The 20,591-nt window shown below is 43.7% G+C and overlaps 1 protein-coding gene across 1 annotated transcript; it reads right to left on the bottom strand.

Moving 5' to 3' along the window:
- Positions 1-1,741: 1,741 nt before the first annotated feature.
- On the bottom strand, positions 1,742-19,204 carry dlk2 (delta-like 2 homolog (Drosophila)). The gene is made up of 6 exons (XM_055902086.1): positions 19,039-19,204; positions 14,488-14,580; positions 9,557-9,614; positions 5,678-5,808; positions 5,432-5,579; positions 1,742-4,714 (listed from the first exon to the last, which is right to left on the bottom strand). The coding sequence occupies exons 2-6, from the start codon at positions 14,564-14,566 to the stop codon at positions 3,913-3,915; spliced, it is 1,218 nt and encodes a 405-aa protein (XP_055758061.1). The 5' UTR covers positions 14,567-14,580; positions 19,039-19,204; the 3' UTR covers positions 1,742-3,912.
- Positions 19,205-20,591: the final 1,387 nt, after the last annotated feature.

Below are 20,591 nucleotides of genomic sequence, written 5' to 3'. Positions count from 1 at the left end.
AATAAAACACATTTAGGGAGGAGGCTTCTAATGTTAACATCCATGAAACCAAGGCTATTACGGTTACAGAAGTCATCAAAAGAGAGCGCCTGGGGAATAGGAGTGGAGCTAGGCACTGCAGGGCCTGGATTCACCTCTACATCGCCAGAGGAACAGAGGAGGAGTAGGATAAGGGTACGGCTAAAAGCTATGAGAATTGGTCGTCTAGGACGTCCGGAACAGAGAGTAAAAGGAGCAGGTTTCTGGGGGCGATAAAATATCTTCAAGGTATAATGTACAGACAAAGGTATGGTAGGATGTGAATACAGTGGAGGTAAAGCTAGGCATTGAGTGATGATGAGAGAGATATTGTCTCTAGAAACATAATTGAAACCAGGTGATGTCATCGCATGTGTGGGTGGGGGAACTGAAAGGTTGGATAAGGTATAATGAGCAGGGCTAGAGGCTCTACAGTGAAATGAGCCAATAAACACTAACCAGAACAGCAATGGACAAGGCATATTGACATTAAGGAGAGGCATGCTTAGCCGAGTGATCATAAGGGTCCAGTGAGTAGTGAGGTTGGTTGGGGTCACAGCGATTCAGACAGCTAGCCGGGCCATGGGTAGCAAGCTGGCAGAAGATGTTTATAGCCACCTCGTGCGTTTCCGTCGGTAGATTAGTGGGGTTCCGTGTGGTAGAGGGGACCAATCCAATTGGCAAAATAGTTATAGTTATAGTGGCCCAAGAAAATTGTCCGATAGACCTATTCAGATAGCAGCTGATAAGACCGCTAACAATTAGCGGGCCACAGATGGGCGTTCAGGTTACGTCGCGACGGAGGGGCCAGTTGGATAACTCCCACGGGCAGATAACGTCGGTAGTCCAGTCGTGAAGGCCCGGTTGGGCTCCGCATCGGCAGTAAAACGGGTCCGAATAGGTGATTGTAGCCCAGGAGTGGCTGATGGAACTCTTCAGCTGGCTAGCTCTGGAATAATTGATTGATGTTATTGATCTTATTGTGTGTTTGGTCCAGGGCCTGACTTTTCAATTGGTAAAATGGCAGTAATTTTGGTGTGTTCTAACATTGATTCCAACAATGCTATCTTACGGTAACTTGTGTTGTGATGACATGCATGTTACAGAGTAGCTCTATCATTCCTGTGTGGTGAACCTGAGGAGGGAAACTGTCTGGAGCTCTTTCCCACAGGAAGTGAGGACTCTAGTTTCAGGTTATTCTTGGGATCTCCGTAACTTCCTCTGCTGGATATTATGTCAGGTTGGGGTCAGGTCACATTTCACCCCCACCGGGCATTATTTGGTAAATTCAGGGGCTTGGGAGCTGAGCAAATGTTGATGGTGGGATAAGAGCACAGAGATTCAGGGAAACTAAAAGGGTAAGTCTCAAATTATGTAGAAACAATTGCTTCCTAGAAAAGACTGCAGGTCTATAACAGTGATGGTATAAAGTGCTAAGTCTGAACCATTGGTGTTTGTCTCCTGGAAAATAGACATTCAGAATGCTTTTTTTATATAGATTTGACACCTTGTAGCAAAGAAGGGACAATATCATAGGTAAATGGACGATCAATGTGTTGTTTTCAATTGTTTGATTGAATTGACCTGTCACGCTGCGGTCATGTAATTTAGGGATAAAGCCAGGTATGTGTTCTTAGATCTTCTGTACTTGTTATCTGTATCCTGGCTCTATCTACACTGAAGTGGAAGCATTTTGGCAGTCATTACGGCACTTTGTACAGGAAACAGTTCACAACTTTATTGCAGACAATTCAGTATAAAAAAAATAAGACTCATTGCAAATAGACCACATTCTACAAATAAATTACAGAAAATAAATAAAATGTACAACTTCAAAATACTGTTGAGCAAATCCATATTGTTATTCGCTATTAAACACCATACAGAAGTCAACAGGTCACGAATACATTTTCAGTGTTGACAGAATATTACTTTTTACAAAATGATACAATTATAACTTAAAGTAACTGTCCAGTGAAAATCTCACTCTTAAAAGTTCATATTCTGTTAACTCATACCCAAATAATGTTGTTGACTCATCCTATACTCATGTGGCCAAAGCATAAATCAATTAAAAAAACACGAAGTCCCCACCTCAAATGTGTATCTCAAACAGAATATTTAAAAAATGCTTGCTATTTCCTCATAGAGAAGGATGAGCTTTCCAATCAGCGGTCTACACATTCATATTTTTAATGACCGGTATACACTCACATCATTCTGTTGTTGGGTTACTCCACAGTGATAGATTGAGATATCATCTTTATAAACACTGAGTGTACAAAACATTAGGAACATCTTTCCCTCAGAAAAAAATCAATTTGTCAGGGCATGGACTCTACAAGGTGTCGAAAGCGTTCCACAGGGATGCTGGCCCATGCTGACTCCAATGCTTCCCTCAGTTATGTCAAGTTGTCTGGATGTCCTTTGGGTCTTTTGGATCATTCTTGATACACATGGGAAACTGTTGAGTGTGAAAAACCCAGCAGTGTTGCAGTTCTTGACACACTCAAACCGGTGCGCCTGGCACCTATTACCATACCCAGTTCAAAGACACTTAAATCTGTTGTCTCGTCCATTCACCCTCTGAATGGCACACATACACAATCCATGTCTCAATTGTCTCAAGGTTTAAAAGTCCTTCTTTAACCTGTCTCCTACCCTTCAACTACACTGATTGAAGTGGATTTAACAAGTGACATCAATAAGGGATCATAGCTTTCACCTGGATTCACCTGGTCAGTCTATGTCATGGAAAGACCAGGGGTTCCTAATGTTTTGTATACTCAGTGTATGTCCCATGATGGCATCTGTGAGCGCACAGGCAGCACCATTAAGGCCATCTTTATTTTGAAGTAGTCCATTTTCTTCTGCTACGTCTATGAGTTGACAAACAAACCGAAAAGGTACATACGGCCACCTAGTGTTTTCTCACAAGTATAATTCATTGGCTGATCCCTCCTGATGACCTGGATGGAATCATGTGATCCTTCCGTAACCCATAGAAAGTACAACCCTGTTGACTACCTTAAAATGTTGAAAGCCCTAAATGGCAATGCCCGTGCCTCTATCTAACTCTATGGGGTACGCCCACACCATTCCAATACAGAAAAGCAGATGTTTTTACATACATAATTACACTTTTTTGGAAGGAAAACTATTTGACTCATATTGTAATTAAGTATAGGTCATATTTCATAGACATCTGGAAACACTGGACAGTTACTTAAATTAAGTAGGTGTTGAGGTGTTGCAGTTCTTTAGTCTGTGGTATAGAAAGTACACTGTTAAAACAACATGAACTCAGGCAATCATTTGTCTGCATGTCTGAATTCTGCTCACTGCAGAGCTTGTTCCGAGGTCAGAGCCCATTTGGAAAAATAAGGGTAGATTCATTCATGTCTAACATTTTGGCCTAATATCGTGATGAGAACAGCAGTGACAAATACCAGTAAACCAATTAGGTTGACATAATAAGGGCATTGTCTTGGCTTGCATTCCAAAGCTGTCTGTCAGTAGGCCTGTCTTACATGCAGTTCATGCCAAGAAACCGAATCAGCTGATTTTGAGGACGGACAAATGACTTGAGTATATTTCTCATGATGTACCTCCACTTTACCCCTGTGGTCAACAAAAAATCCGTCATATTCCTCCTTTTGTTAGGAGAATGTGTTTGACACTCCTAACATTTACCCTTGAACAGACCCACTGGTCCCTTCTTGGTCCTGCGTCTCTTTAGGTATCGATACCTAGGTCGGTATGTTGTCTGTATTTTGACTGTCAGTACTGAAGAAAATCAGTCATGGAGGCAGGGCTGGGATAAAAGCATGGCTTTCCCTCTGCTGAGAGCAGTCTGTGTCCTATGTTCAGGGCTGTGGAGGTAGTAAACATAACCTAAATCACCTCAGTGTTCAGTTTCTTCTTCTCCAGTTCTGGGGCTGTGGGCGTGTGCAGGAAGCTGATCTTACACTCCTGCTCCACTGTGACTAGGTGGCTCTGCGGGGGCGGCTGGCGGTCTCGGTGTTTCAGCGGGTGCAGGCGGGGGGTGGGGCCGCACCGGCAGCTTGCACAGTGGTCCTGCCAATGCCCCCTCAGCACCAAGCCAGCTGTGAGCACCACCACGGCAAGTGTCATGCCCCCCAGCACCAGGAGGGTGATGAGCTGCACCTCTGACAGGCCAGACGACCCCCACTGGGTCACAACCTCCTTCACAGAGATCTTCAGCAGCCTGTCTCCACTATTATTGTCCCCCCTCGTGATGTCCTGGTCTGGCCTGGACTGTGTTACCCTTCCCCAGCCCCCACCTCCCCCAGCCCAGTCACGGGAGCTGCTGATGGGCGCTTGGCTCTCTGGGCTCCTTAAGGGCACCTCGCAGGTCCTGCCAGTGAACCCAGGCTTGCAGAAGCAGTGGAAGGTGCTGGCACGGTCCAGGCAGCGTCCTCCATTAAGGCAAGGTTGGCTGGCACAGTCATCCAGGTTGACGGTGCAGAACCGGCCCGTGAAGCCCTCGGGACAGAGGCAGGAGAAGCGGTTGATGCCATCCAGGCAGGTGGCACCGTTACCACAAGGGCGCATCAGGCAGTCGTCCATGTTGTTCTCGCAACGTGGCCCGGTGAAGCCTGCCAGGCAGCGGCAGGAGAGCTCTGGAGCATAACCGCCACTGTCCTCACACTGCCCGCCATTCTTACATGAAGACCTGAAAGATAAAGACAACATAAGCACTAAAAACCCTGAGGTAAATGATCTGAATAACTGAATAGATTTTCAGTGCTGAATTGATTACTTAACCCAAGCCTGTTCATATGGGCCTGGACATCCAACTGATTCGTAAGTAAATGTGTGGCGCTTACTCTGTGATGATCACTGATTACATTCAATCAGGCATTGATTTGGCACTTTAAGACAAATCTGCCCCAGAGTCTGTGCCTTGGCCTGTATCGTTTCCCTGGTAACCATTTAGCCAGTGATTTGGGAACTCAATGGGGGCTGTAGTGTAGATGCCTGGCTTCAATGTGTTTGTTAGCACTAGAGGCCACTCACTTGGCCCATAATGATCCCATTAAATCACATGATTGCTCTCCAGTGGATACAAATTGACCAGGCTGCTACGTGGCCCGCGCCAGTCTGCATGTTTTTGACTGCCATCAGGGGACCAGCTGGGACACCACACAGTCAAAACCCCCACACACACTGAAACACACTCATTGAGAGAACAACTGATTTATTGTAATTTACACACACTAATAGTGTAGCTAGTTTCCCGTTGGAAAGTCTAAAATGACCACTCATTCCTGTATGTTGAGTCACTGGTTGGGGTTGAACTTGTGATTTGTTTTGATTAAGGCAGAAGCAGTAGGCCTGAGACAAACTTGTTCCATAGATTGTTTTCGAGTGTGTTGCTAATTGAACTGACCTGCCGGTCTTATGACAGGGTCCTGTCTTGTGCTCGCAGTTCCTCCCGTGAAATCCCTCGGGGCAGAGGCAGGAGTATTCCCCTGAAACGTTGGCGTAACAAGTGGCACCGTTCTGACAAGGTGCCTCATTTGTACACACATGGATATCTGAAGCAGAGGAGAGAAGCGGTGAATACGTACCGCTCTACCACTCACTGAACAAATACAATTATGATGGTCTGATACATACAAATATGTTCTGTCACCTTTGTCGCAGAAGCGCCCTGCCCATCCAGGCTCGCAGGTGCATTGCCAGGGTTGGTGACACGATCCATGGACACAGCCTGGCATTCTCACACAGACGTCGCACTGCTGCCCCTCCCAACCCGGGTCACACCTGGAATACAGCACAGCCAGTTAGATCAGCTCTCATCTCTATAGCCAACACAGCCTCATGATGGAGATATACAGCACAGGAGGTTGGTGCCACCTTAATTGGGGAGGATGGGCTCATGGTAATGGCTGGAGCGGAATCAGTGGAATGATATCAAACACATCAAATACATGGTTTGATGCCATTCCATTCACTCCATTCCAGCCATTATTATGAGCCGTCCTCCCCTCAGAAGCCTCCACTGATATACAGTTATATACAGTGGCATAATCAAAAATTGCAGGGCCACTCTTACCCTCCGCAATGGACACAGGAGGGCGCCCATACTTAACAAAATAACTTTTGCAATGCGCTGCTCTGTACAGTATCTGTGAGGCACATAAATATGAACATTAGAATGTTCTTTCGTAGAATGCACTCCATAGATTTTGTGAGTGTGACCCGCTCTAAAGGACATAATCGACACCAGAATATCGTGGGCCTGAATGATGGCTTTATATGTTTGTCATATACAGTTGAAGTTGGACGTTTACATACACTTAGGTTGGAGTCATTAAAACTCGTTTTTCAACCACTCCACAAATTTCTAGTTAACAAATGATAGTTTTGACAAGTCGGTTAGGAAATCTACTTTGTGCATGACACAAGTCATTTTTCCGACAATTGTTTACAGACAGATTATTTCACTTATAATTCACAATGTCACAATTCCAGTGGGTCAGAAGTTTACATACACTAAGTTGACTGTGCCTTTAAACAGCTTGGAAAATTCCAGGAAATGATGCCATGGCTTTAGAAGCTTCTGATAGGCTAATTGACATTGTTTGAGTCAATTGGAAGTGTACCTGTGGATGTATTTCAAGGTCTACCTTCAAACTCCGTGCCTCTTTGCTCAACATCATGGGAAAATCAAAAGAAATCAGCCAAGACCTCAGAAAAAAGAATTGTAGACCTCCACAAGTCTGGTTCATCCATGAGGAATTTCCAAACGCCTGAAGATAGATACCACGTTCATCTGTACAAAAAATAATACGCAAATATAAACACCATGGGACCACACAGGCGTCATACCGCTCAGGAAGGAGACGCGTTCTGTCTCCTAGAGATGAACGTACTTTGGTGCGAAAAGTGCAAATCAATCCCAGAACAACAACAAAGGACCTTGTGAAGACGCTGGAGGAAACAGGTACAAAGGTATCTACAGTAAAAAGAGTCCTATATCGACATAACCTGAAAGGCCGCTCAGCAAGGAAGAAGTCACTGCTCAAAAACCGCCATTTTAAGGCCAGACTACGGTTTGCAACTGCACATGGGGACATGTGTACTTTTTGGAGAAATGTCCTCTGGTCTGATGAAACAAAAATAGAACTGTTTGGCCATAATGACCATCCAGTATCATGTTGTGGAGGTGCTTTGCTGCAGGAGGAACTGGTGCACTTCACAAAATAGATGGCATCATGAGGAAGCAAAAGTATGTGGATATATTGAAGCAACATCTCAAGACATCAGTCAAGAAGTTAAAGCTTGTTTGCAAATGGGTCTTCCAAATGGACATTGACATCATACATCATACTTCCAAAGTTGTGGCAAAATGGCTTAAGGACAACAAAGTCAAGGTATTGGATTGGCCATCACAAAGCCCTGACCTCAATCCTATTGAAAATTTGTGGGGAGAACTGAAAAAGCGTGTGCGAACAAGGAGGCCTACAAACCTGACTCAGTTACACCAGCTAACTGGTGCGAGCTCTGTCAGAAGGAATGGACCAAAATTCACCCAACTTATTGTGGGAAGCTTGTGGAAGGCTACCTGAAGCGTTTGACCGAAGTTAAACAATTTAAAGGCAATATTACCAAATACTAAATGAGTGTATGTAAACTTCTGACCCACTGGGAATGTGATGAAAGAAATAAAAGCTGAAAGAAATAATTCCCTCTACTATTATTCTGACATTTCACATTCTTAAAATAAAGTGGTGATCCTAACTGACCTAAGACGGGGAATTTTTACAAGGATTAAATGTCAGGAATTGTGAAAAACGGAGTTTAAATGTATTTGGCTAAGGTGTATGTAAACTTCCGACTTCAACTGTATGCTTGTCATAGGCAACACATTAAGATATACAGTGCATTGAAAAGTATTCAGACTCCTTGACTTTTTCCACTTTATTACGTTAATGCCTTGTTCTAAAATTGATTAAATAAGAAAAATCCACAGCAATCTACAGGTTTTTAGAAATGTTTGCAAAAAAAATAAATTAAATACCTTATTTACATAAGTATTCAGACCCTTTGCTATGAGACTCGATATTGATCTCAGGTGCATCCTGTTTCCATTGATCATCCTTGAGATGTTTCTACAACTTGATTGGAGTTCACCTGAGATATTTCAATTGATTTGATTTGGAAAGACATGATTTGGAAAGGCACACACCTGTCTATATAAGGTCCCACAGTTGACAGTGCATGTCAGAGCAAAAACCAAGCCATGAGATCGAAGGAATTGTCTGTAGAGCTCCGAGACAGGATTGTGTCGAGGCACAGATCTGGGGAAGGGTACCAAACAATTTCGGCAGCATTGAAGGTCCCCAAGAACACAGTGGGCTCCATCATTCTTAAATGGAAGAGGTTTGAAACCACCAAGACTCTTCCTAGAGCTGGCCTCCTGGCCAAACTTAGCAATCGGGGGAGAAGGACCTTGGTCAGGGAGGTGACCAAGAACCCGATAGTCACTCTGACAGAGCTCTAGAGTTCCTCTGTGGAGATGGGAGAACCTTCCAGAAGGACAAACATCTCTGCAGCACTCCACCAATCAGGCCTTTATGGTAGAGTGGCCAGACGGAAGCCACTCCTCAGTAAAGGCACATGACAGTTGGCTTGGAGTTTTCCAAAAGGCACCTAAAGACTCTCAGACCATGAGAAACACGATTCTCTGGTCTGATGAAACCAGGATTCAACTCTTTGGCCTGAATGCCAAGTGTCACATTTGGAGGAAACCTGGCACCATCCTTATGGTGAAGCATGGTGGCAACATCATGCTGTGGGGGTGTTTTCCAGTGGCAGGGACTGGGAGACTAGTCAGGATCGAGGCAAAGATGAACGAAGCAAAGTACAGAGTGATCCTTGATGAAAACCTGCTCCAGAGCGCTCAGGACCTCAGACTGGGGCAAAGGTTCACCTTCCAACAGGATAACGACACTAAGCACACAGCCAAGACAACGCAGGTGTGGCTTTGGGACAAGTTTTTGAATGTCCTTGAGTGGCCCAGCCAGAGCCCGGACTTGAACCCGATCGAGCATCTCTGGAGAGACCTGAACATATCTGTGCAGCAACGCTCCCCATCTAACCTGACAAAGCTTGAGAGGATCTGCAGAGAAGAATGGAAGAAATTCCCCAAATATAGGTGTGCCAAGCTTGTAGAGTCATACCCAAGAAGACTCGAGGCTGTTATTGCTGCCGAAGGTGCTTCAACACAGCACCGAGGAATGGGTCTGAATATTAATGTAAATGTGAAATTTCTGTTTAAACTTTTTATAAATTAGCAAAAATGTCTAAAAAGCTGTTTTTGCTTTGTCATTATGGGGCATCGTGTGCTGATTGATGAGGAAAAACAACAATTTAATACATTTTAGAGTAAGGCTGTAAACTCACAAATTGTGGAAAAAGTCAAGGGGTCTGAATACTTTCCGAAGGCACTGTATCATACTTTAGACATGTTAAAGATGGATGCATCTTTCATCAAGTTTCTCCTTACCTGCACACCACATTCCCGTCACACCGACTATTGGTCACATTACACGTGCAGTTTAGAGCTGTAAGAGAAAGGAAACAGTCATTTCAGAGAAAGATCCCAGATGTGCCAGTAATATCCTGACGTTCAGACGCAATACTTGTCATTGATTAGATACGGCTATTACCCACGGAACAGATTCATTTGCTTTATCTGTGATATTTCTGCTGTTTGTAAGCATAAACCCCACAGCTTTATTCCTCCAGCAGTTGATAATAAATACATTTGATGCTCTATAAAACTCAATTGAATTCAGTGAGTTAATTCCTAATATAATATATACTTACAGTCATGCGCGCATACATTTTCTACCACAACCATTTCTAACACAACAGTATCTGAAAAATACACTCGCGGTTCGATAATTGTAAAGTCAGAATAAGCTTATCTGAATGACCTCTGTTTGAGTGATGCTTGAGGGATTTCAGGGCTCGATGGGACGCTGATGATACTTTGACCTCTAACCCTAGGCAGTCGGTCGTCCGTGTGCGCAGTGTTTCTTTACAAGAGCGTGTCTTCCACGGAGACTGTGCGATGACTCCTCAGTGCAACTGCTCGGGAACTTTGAGCTGCTGCTCAGACAGACAGACAGGCATCTGAGGATCTGCCTTACAGGGCGACTCATTTGTTATGATGAAACAACAGTGAAAAAAATGTCAGTCGAAGCCAGCCTCGTCCACCAGACAGATTTCGGGGGAGTGGTGACGAGGTTAGACGAAGCCCACATGATGAGGCACACAGTTTGATTTGACTTGGGGTTTTATATGATTGTATCTGACTATGAGTTATATGCTATTGGTTTCAGAAAGGAAAATACAGCTGCATTGCTGAGTTATTAAACATCCCCTTGAACTGGCAAGCATTTGAACTACTGCTAAAGGGATATGTGAGTTATCTGTTATTGTCCTCAGTTGTTACTAGTGGATTTGGCTGGCCTTAGGCATACCAATGTACTGTCTGCATTTGGCTTTGGTAAATAATGGGGGTTTGCCAGGTAGGGTGTGTGGGGTGCGTGTGTAGCAGTAAGCAGCACGAGGGGAGCGTGTGCGGTGGGAGGAGAAGAATGCCGTGCAGTCATGTCTCCACCCGCACAAACTCTGCCCAAACCCCACTGGAATTCACAAACACTCCCACACTGTAGTACTATACACATCCTAACCCTCTCACTATAGAGAGGTGGACTTTGAGGGATTTTTAGAGCAGTGTTCTTACAACAGCCTATATTACATTTTGTTCCCAAACAGTAACTTATACAAATTCTGTCTTTAATATACAGTAGGAAATGTTTTAGTATAGCCTGTGTTGTTAGCTTTAGTTTCTCAGCTCAACTGACTATATTTCGTCCTTTTGTTCCGTTTTCACATCTCAACATTTAGAATAGTTGTAACTTTGGCAAAATTATAATCTGTACCAGAAGACAATTGGTTTATCCTGCGGTTGCGTATGCATACAATGCAGACACTCATTGGTTTGATGTGGAATGGCAGGCATTTTCCATGAACAACACGACAGTGGGCTTGAGGTAAGCCCTGTGTCCGTGGGAACATAGCGGACCTTGAACAATGAAAGGCTTTCCCATCGCCATCGCGGGAACAGCTGAGAAGTACTAACTGTTATCTGAGAATGGTGAAGCAGTTCAGAAACCGTCATCTCTTAAATGCGGACAGCTGGGAAAGCCCAGTATTAGCTCATCTATTCTAAACAGGCAAGTTATTAAAACAATAAATCCCATAGACAATGGGGAATACTGCAGTGAGCTGTTATATTTTCAGAGACCTTATTTATGTTTTTGGCATTCAAAAATGAAACTGTGCTCTTTTAAAAGCATGTTTCATTCAATATAACAACAAGCATTAAGAGATGTGGCATCTTATATGACTTGGGGCTGAATCTAATTAAACCTGCCCATACATATGCATGTCTATCTAGAAACATTTAGCAATTTTATAGGACCATAGGAAATAAATTGGTTTAAATGCTACTGTGTACGCAAAGCAAAGCAATTACAGTTGAATTGACCCGTGATCCAGCCATTTGCCCGGCCTGTACAGTGTCCTGAAATGGCACAGCGGATGTCACAGTACACACCATCAGCAATCCTTCAGATGCCATTTATCCCATGCTGCCAGTGCCTCAGGTTAGGATGGGAGCATATTTCTGTTGTTTGCTGAAGAGCAGAGAGCTCTCTGATTTCTCATCCTCCCTAGTGTTAAAGCTACATGGAGGCCATTCTATTTCCCTTTTATTAGAATAAACTTCAAAGCCTCTTGATGCGCTGTGTGAACTGTGTTACATCTGGCGGGAAGAAAGACACATTGAGAGTTTAAGGGGATGGAAGAGTTGGGCCACAGTGAGCATCACAATGATTGAGAAGAGAGTGAGAGGGACAGAGAGGAGGAGTATGCAGGATGGGGGTGCGTCAAAGGCACACATCATGCACATGTCCATAGGGAGGGAATGAGCAGGCCATGGTGCACAGACAGACAGCCGTCTGATCACTGCAGAGTGTGGATAGACTGATGAGACAAGTCAGCCTCCTGGCATGGACAGCAGCCTGCCTCTCATTCCTGCTGCTGGCCCTGCAGCAAGTCAGAGTGGCCCAATCCCAGCCACTATTTGCCAGGGAAGCCTGTCTGGTCTGCCCCATTCCCTGTCCCTGTGGTGAGCTCTGTGTGCTTGTAATAAGTTCCCTCCAGCTCTGCTAAGCCTGGAACCATGAAGGCACACACGACCCCAAATAGGCCCAGGGCTCAGAATCAGCAACAGACTGATTCCTGGAAGACTTGGAATCAGGATAAATAGTCCTGAACTAATCAGGACGAAGTCCCCAGCTGCTTGATTATTGAGCAAGATAACAAAAAAAATCTGTATAATATAAGCATTGTCAAAATAGAAATAATGACAACTGTGTAACGTTATATACAGTGTACTGTAAGTTGTCAACTTGTCATTCATAGAATGCTTGTTGGTGATATCGTACGTATCCAGGCCTTGGACAGGGCCTTGTCACCAGCTTATGTATCACCATGATAATCACGGAAATAATGACTGGACCACCAACTGTTAAACACAATGCCCTTTGTCTGGAGCAGTGTTATTTAAGAGCTTCTGATTTGCCATCTAATCATGGGGGGACAGGTGCTGTTTTCTTCCCTAGGCTGGCCCCCAGGGCCTGCAGGGCTCCCCGGTGCTCCTCTGGGGGGGGTAGTTCACACGAGTCTCTCCGTGTTGAAACCAGGGGGATCTAAATTTAACCCTGGCCATGAAACTTTATCCCCCCTCCCATCCTCCCCTGCTCGCGCCGTGGCCAGAGCTCTGGTGCCAGTCATACACACAGCACAGGTTTGGGTTTCTTCCATTTTGATCCCCAGACAGGCAGTGTGCCTGCCACCAGCCCACGCTCCAAGGAGTGTGTGAATGTGTGTGTGCCCTAAGTTCAGATTGAGGAGGAAGGGGAGGTGAGGAGGGACGTGCGAGGGGCCACCAGTGTCTGAAGGAGATGAGGGAGTCGTAACCAGATCCCTGAGAAATTAAGGATCATTTAATCTCTGGATCCACTCAGCTGCTTGCGGCGCTAGAAAAATATTTAGGCAAGACGGCCGAGTAGGGATCATCAGCCGCCATCCCCTGGCTCTGAGGCTCCTGGCGGGGCCTAAAGACGCAGACGGGGTTGGGAAAGACTGTTCGACCCTTTATCCTTAAAGCAAACCCCATGGCTAGTAGCTACTGCTGTGACAGAGGGCTTTCCTGCCGCTCGCTCTAGGGTCAGACATCTGTTCTCTGACACGTGTCACACACCTCTTGACACAATGCCTCATACCACATCACGGTTCCCCTTCTCTCCCCAAGGGGCCAACGCAAAAATTAATCACATTCTGTAACCCGACAGGAATTTCACAGTTGAGTTCACAAGGGAGGGAGAAGGAAAGAAAAACTTCTCTGCTATTGCACTCCATACTGAGGGCAGATTATGACTGATTCAACATTTTGATTTGTTTATTAGGATCCCCATTCACTTTTGCAGAAGCAGCAGCTACTCTTCCCGGGGTCCACAAAAAACACAAAACAAGTAACAAAACACAGATAGACAAGGAAAATCCCAGAAATGTAAAACAACAAAATACAAACAACACAACAGTAAAAAATAATACAAACAATACAAAAAAATGTATGTGTATTAGAGTGTGTGTGTGTCCCCTCACAGTATATATGAATAGTGTGTAAATAGTATTACTGTTGTCTCTTGGTGTCTTTCCTATATATATATATATATGCTTGTTTTTGTTTTTTGAATGTAATGTCATATCTTTTGTTTTTCTTGTCTATTACTGTTCTGTACTTTGTCATGTATTTGAATGTTTTATGTGGACCCCAGGAAGAGTAGCTGCTGCACGTGCAGTAGCTAACGCGGATCCTAATAAAGTTAACAGTCCCTGCCGTTCCATGCAAGCCAGCCATGTTCAAAGTTTAAATTGAAATACAGTTAAGAATCTTTGTACTTCAAGCTTTAAACATTGTTTTATTGAGTCGGATCTAAAACATTCGTTTTTGCACGCAAAAATATATATATTTTTTTAAATTATAAAGTGTGCTCCTTTTTTAGATTGACTCAGATTTTATTTCAAAATTATTTATCAAACTACTTCTGATGCATGTTTTTAACAGAGTTTTGTTTACTTTTATCAACAAGCAGAAATCGTATTGCGCCTTTGGCTTCAATCTGATAGTTACCCAGCATACAGTATCAGTTGCCAGGGCTCTCTGTCTATTAGTACTTATATGTACTATAATAAGTATATACCGGTATACATCCACTTCTGTAGTGGATGGGTACTGGCTAGCATTGAGCCACGGACTACTTGAGGGCACCAATTGACATGCAGCAAATACCTTACCTTGAGCCTCGCATTGGTGGATGAGCATTAGTACACAGCAACTCCAGAGCAGCAGGGTGACTGAGTCTCTCAGAGGCATGGTGCAAACGGGATCTGAAACCGAGCACAGAAGATTCCTCTTTAGGCTGTAGGGGGTTACCTTGTGCCAATACACTCGAATGTAGGGACATCTATCTTTGGCATGACATAAATCTCTACCATAAGGCAAACGTGATTATGACCACAAAGGGGTCTCCAAAGGTTACAGAACAGGAGTGAGAAATTCCGTCACGGAGGCCTGCAGGGTCATTACATCTTGGCTCATAACTCTTATTCTGCTGTCATCGTTCTGATAAAGGACACTTAACCAGGTGTCCCAGTTATAAATCAGCTCGGACATGATGGTATCCCACGGCAAGTGTTGGTCCTGGAGAGAGACACCTACAACTGCTGATTCCAACAAAACCTTGTATCAGCCTAGATCTCTTTCCCCATATTACTCAGCTCTATGTCTCAGTAGTTCCAGAGCTCAGAAGTGGGGCTTTGCTTGCTCAGTCTACCAAAATGAAGCGTGCTGTTAGTCAGGAGTTAGTCAGGAATGCGAAAATACTCCTCCAACTCCCCCCAAAGATCAAACTGAGAGAAACCTGATCTGCTCGACAGGCCACAGACACTCACTCAATAATTTACACTGTTGTGTGAATCTTTAATACTGGACATTTACAGCAAGACCGCACCACTCCAGTGCCACCTCTCTCTCTCAGGGCCATCATACACACTGTCACTTAACTTCCGTTAGAAAGATAACTGATCATCATGGCTTCTTGAGAGCAGTGCAGTGATACTGCATCTCAGCTTAGTAGATAAACCTGCTCCTCCAACTGTGTTTATATCGTGTTGCTATTAGTTACCTATGTGACATGTGAGCGTGGTCTCTTTGCTTACAGTGGTCTGTTAAACCATTTAGATGGCTAGAGTATGCAGTGACTCAGGTATATCACATTTGCATTGCCGCCACACAGCACTTGAACTTACATTTTTGATATCCACTTGGTAGTCGGCCGACTCGACCCTATCCAGGTCCTATCTAGGTCCATCTAAATGCCTTATCCAGATGAAGGCGCTGTCCTCACTTTTCTATGCAGTGGCAAGTTGACCTTTCCAGCTCTTTCTGGAATGGAGCAAACTAAGAGCGAGGAGCGAGGAGCTATACTTTTCAGCCATACCCTTGGATGGAGTTTTCATATCCTTCACAGTAATCTCCCAATTGTCATTCTGAGATTCCATTGAATGGCTGTTGTGAATGTGGCTGTGGGCACCAACTGGGCCCTTCTCTGTTCCTGCTACAGCCTAATGGAGTTCTGTGAACTGTTAATGCGAGCCAACATGGGCCCTGCTTTGAACGGGAAACCTGAGAGGAGTTTTAATTCCATATAAGGAGGGCTTTCTCCCCATGCCACATTTAATAGCCACAGTCCATTGTCCTTGACGCTCTGGATTCCATGTCAATTATCAGCTATGCTGTCTGTTCTGGCTCAAGTGTTGACAAGAATGTTATACAACCCCAACAAATGAATCATATGGGTTTGTTTCCCACGCTCACAAAAACCTGACCAACTATGCCAAATGTAACATGCACTGGCCTTTCTGACACAACATCTACATTATGACATTGAGATCCTTCCATTTCTCACCTGTTCTCCTTTCTGAAGATACATTTTCCATGTGTCTTATGTCAGTTTGTTGATAGAAAATGGCAGAGAGATCTGAGGGTATAACTGCTTGAGGAGGAGACATACCAACAGCAGGCAGCACGTCTCATCCTGGGCCTGGCTCTTCATCAATCAGATTACAGGTCTGACTTCAATAGACCTTCCACAAGATGCACTCTGTTACCTGGTTTAAATAGAGACTTGAGTGCAGCTCTCTTCATTAATAATAAGGTGTACCTTCTGTCCCCTTTCTCCCTTGGTTATAACATAAATGTTTTGTGCTCTACTGCTGAATCAAGTTATATTTCAGATCACAGGAATCATAAACACTTTGACCTGTACTTCACCCCGCTCCTGTACTCACTTATAGTCTTTTTAGCTAAATGTCGCTCTATCACTGTGGCAACTGTAAATGACTGATTGTCTCTATGGTGTATCTGTAGGACATAGCCGGTGTGAGTTTAGGGTCTCTTGTGATTTTCTTGACACCATCGTTTTCTTTCTTTCACAAGCCTGCCACCATTTACACATTTCCTGTTGAGAAACAGCATTCACATTTTCCCCAGAAACTGTTTGAACATAATTGTTCAATATTTGTTCCTGTGGGAATTGGTCTCATAATTAACCCTTTATTGGAGGTGCTATTTGTGTGAGGCTACAGTTGAAGTCGGAAGTTTACATACACTTAGGTTGGAGTCATTAAAACTCTTTTTTCAACCATTCCACAAATTTCTTGTTAACAAACTATAGTTTTGGCAAGTCGGTAAGGACTTTATGCATGACACAAGTAATTTTTCCAACAATTGTTTACAGACAGATTGTTTCACTTATAATTCACTGTATCACAATTCCAGTGGGTCAGACGTTTACATACACTAATTTGACTGTGCCTTTAAACAGCTTGGAAAATTACAGAAAATGATGTCATGGCTTTAGAAGCTTCTGATAGGCTAATTTACATCATTTGAGTCAATTGGAGGTGGACCTGTGGATGTATGTCAAGGCCTACCTTCAAACTCAGTGCCTCTTTGCTTGACATCATGGGAAAATCAAAAGAGATCAGCTAAGACCCCAGAAAAAAATTGTAGACCTCCACAAGTCTGGTTCATCCTTGGGAGCAATTTCCAAACGCCTGAAGGTACCACGTTCATCTGTACAAACAATAGTACGCAAGTATAAACACCATGGGACCACGCAGGCGTCATACTGCTCAGGAAGGAGACATGTTCTGTCTCCTAGAGATGAACGTACTTTGGTGAGAAAAGTGCAAATCAATCCCAGAACAACAGCAAACGACCTTGTGAAGATGCTGGAGGAAACAGGTACAAAAGTATCTATATCCACAGTAAAACGAGTCCTATATCAACATAACCTGAAAGGCTGCTCAGCAAGGAAAAAGCCACTGCTCCAAAACCGCCATAAAAAAGCCAGACTACGGTTTGCAACTGCACATGGGGACAACGATCGTACTTTTTTGATAAATGTCCTCTGGTCTGATGAAACAAAAATAGAACTGTTTGGCCATAATGACCATCGTTATGTTTGGAGGAAAAGGGGGGAGGTTTGCAAGCTGAAGAACACCATCCCAACCGTGAAGCACGGGGGTAGCAACATCATGTTGTGGGGGTGCTTTGCTGCAGGAGGTACTGGTGCACTTCACAAAATAGAGGGCATCATGAGGAGGAACATTATGTGGATATATTGAAGCAACATCTCAAGACATCAGTCAGGAAGTTAAAGCTTGGTCGGAAATTCTATTGAAAATTTGTGGGCAGAACTGAAAATGCGTGTGCGAGCAAGGAGGCCTACAAACCTGGCTCAGTTACACTAGCTCTTTCGGGAGGAATGGGCTAAAATTCACCCAACTTATTGTGGGAAGCTTGTGGAACCCGAAACATTTGACCCAAGTTAAACAATTTAAAGGCAATGCTACCAAATACTAATTGAGTGTATGTAAACTTCTGACCCACTGGGAATGTGATGAAAGAAATAAAAGCTGAAAGAAATCATTCTCTCTACTATTATTCTGACATTTCACATTCTTAAAATAAAGTGGTGATCCCAACTGACCTAAGACAGGGAATTTTTACTAGGATTAAATGTCAGGAATTGTGAAAAACTGAGTTTAAATGTATTTGGCTAAGGTGTATGTAAACTTCCGACTTCAACTGTATTTGGAAGCATGTCCTCACGTCACTGAAACGCTAATGGAGTGGCAAGGGCAAGGGTAAAACATCCATCTCAGTATTCAGAATACTGACTGTAATCCAACAATTATAATTGTTGATTGAAAAGACCATGTACACACATGGTAACGTGAACGATAACAAGACCATAGAGGCTGACTTTCAAATGCTAACAGTCACCACATTGTGTCGAATTCAATCAAACCCACACTGTACAAATTTGCACTGCTGACAAATAGCATCTAATCAAAATGAAGATGAACTTGGTTTTGTTTCATTCAGTAATTACCGTCTTACTTATTACATTACTGTAATTGATATGTGCATTTTCCATGTAGGTTCGTGGCACAACATGTTTTTTTATCCCATTTTAAGTAGAACAAGAAGATGCAGAGATGGATGCAAATTATAGGCCACAATTTTGCGTAAACATAAAAGCACCATCCAGATGGTTAGATAACTCACCAAGGTGCCTACACACATTTTCATGCACTGTATCATCCTAATCAGCAATCCCGATTCTGGTTCATTTGCAAAACAATGCAAGATATTGTCTAGAAAAGGTTACAATAATTTAAACACACACACACACACGCACACGCACACGCACACACACACACACACACACACACACACACACACACACACACACACACAGTATGTATGTTACACACCTGAGCTGAAGGTGGTCACCTCACCGCTGAATAAGAGTCCTCAGGTAGAATGATTAAGAACACATGCTCTCACAAACTATTAAAAACACCTAATAGAGCTACACAGACACATGTTCAGGAGCAGGAGCAGGCAGACATTACGGAGGGGATTGTTGATCAAAAAGCCTGTCAAAGAAACAGAAGCAGAATAAAGACAGGCAGGGATCCACCTCCTCACTTAACAACACAGACCTGCCAAGGACCAGCTCTTAAAGGGACAGGCACAGTTTGTGTTTATCTCCATTAGACAGTCATCACTTCTGCCAATAACCTTCCTTTCTATTCCACACAGGACTCACAAACTGATTGTGTGATCAATTCCTGGCACTGTTTCTCAAAATCTCAACCTCCCTAGAGTCGAGAAACATATTTGAGATGAATATCAATCAAGCACCCTTATGTGTGCATGCTGATATTCTGTGCCTCCTGGAAATGTGGAGCTAGTCAATGGACGGCTGTTGCTGTAGCGACAGATTGGGCTCCTGAGGTTGGAGGGCTGCTGTGCCCACACGTTCCACTGCAGGCGATAGTAAGAAAAGGATCATTTTTTCAAGGGATTATCTCCACAATTTCATGGCTGTGTGCCTTAGAAAACAGGCATCCACATGCCTGGACGACTGCCTCCCGCAGACACTGTGTGTGTGTGTGTGTGTGTGTGTGTGTGTGTGTGTGTGTGTGTGTGTGTGTGTGTGTGTGTGTGTGTGTGTGTGTGTGTGTGTGTGTGTGTGTGTGTGTGTGTGTGTGTGTGTGTGTGTGTGTATGTGTGTGTGTGTGTGTATGTGTGTGTGTGTGTGTGTGTGTGTGTGTGTGTGTGTGTGTGTGTGTGTGTGTGTGTGTGTGTGTGTGTGTGTGTGTGTGTGTGTGTGTGACAATTGCCAGTGCCTGTTGTGTCTTTTTACTGAATATTGTGAGAAAACATATCTTCATCCAGCTAAATGTGGCAAACCATTGTTTTTAGTACACAATAGTTACAGGTGCTTGTTTTTCAAATTGGCTGTAGTCCCATTTCACTTGTAAGAAGCCCTGAAAACCTGTATAAACTAGCATCTGTCCACGAAATAAACCATATTATAAAGCTTTGCCAGTCACCCTGGGTATACAGTTTGTACATCTGCTGTAAAATGGGAATTTGACTCTTGGAGCCCAACCAGCTCCTGAAACACATCAAGGACTTCCATCCACATCACTCAACCCAAACAGCCTTAGAGCTGTTCTTGTGTGTGCCTACTTGACTCCCTTTCTGTGTACAAATAATGTCCTTCCAAATTCTGATGAATGGAGAAGCACACTCAACTGTGCTGCTTTCTGCTGCCTGCCTATCTGCCTGCATGTGTTGTGTTTATATTGGGATAATGGCATGCTAATTATTCTACCCATCTGACCAGGCAATTTGATGTTTACATTTGTGTGACTCGTTTCAGACTACATGATTATGATGCATATTTTCCACATGAAAAACCAGCAGCAAAATAATAGCATTCACTTTCCTGCTTTCAGAGAGTGTATGGCTTTTG

This window comes from Salvelinus fontinalis, chromosome 37, assembly GCF_029448725.1.
Source record: "Salvelinus fontinalis isolate EN_2023a chromosome 37, ASM2944872v1, whole genome shotgun sequence".
NCBI classification, from domain to species: Eukaryota; Metazoa; Chordata; class Actinopteri; order Salmoniformes; family Salmonidae; genus Salvelinus; species Salvelinus fontinalis.
The sequence above is the reverse complement of the archived record's forward strand: the minus strand, read 5'-3'. Positions and strand labels throughout refer to the sequence as shown.

Bases quoted from the DNA above. Each gene is read 5' to 3' on its own strand.
- dlk2 (XM_055902086.1), bottom strand. From the start codon at position 14,566: ATGCCTCTGAGAGACTCAGTCACCCTGCTGCTCTGGAGTTGCTGTGTA. The intron at 9,615-14,487 runs GTAAGGTATTTG...TTTCTCTTACAG, and splicing joins CCACCAATGCGAGGCTCAAG to CTCTAAACTGCACGTGTAAT. The intron at 5,809-9,556 runs GTAAGGAGAAAC...GCTGTATTCCAG, and splicing joins GACGGGAATGTGGTGTGCAG to GTGTGACCCGGGTTGGGAGG.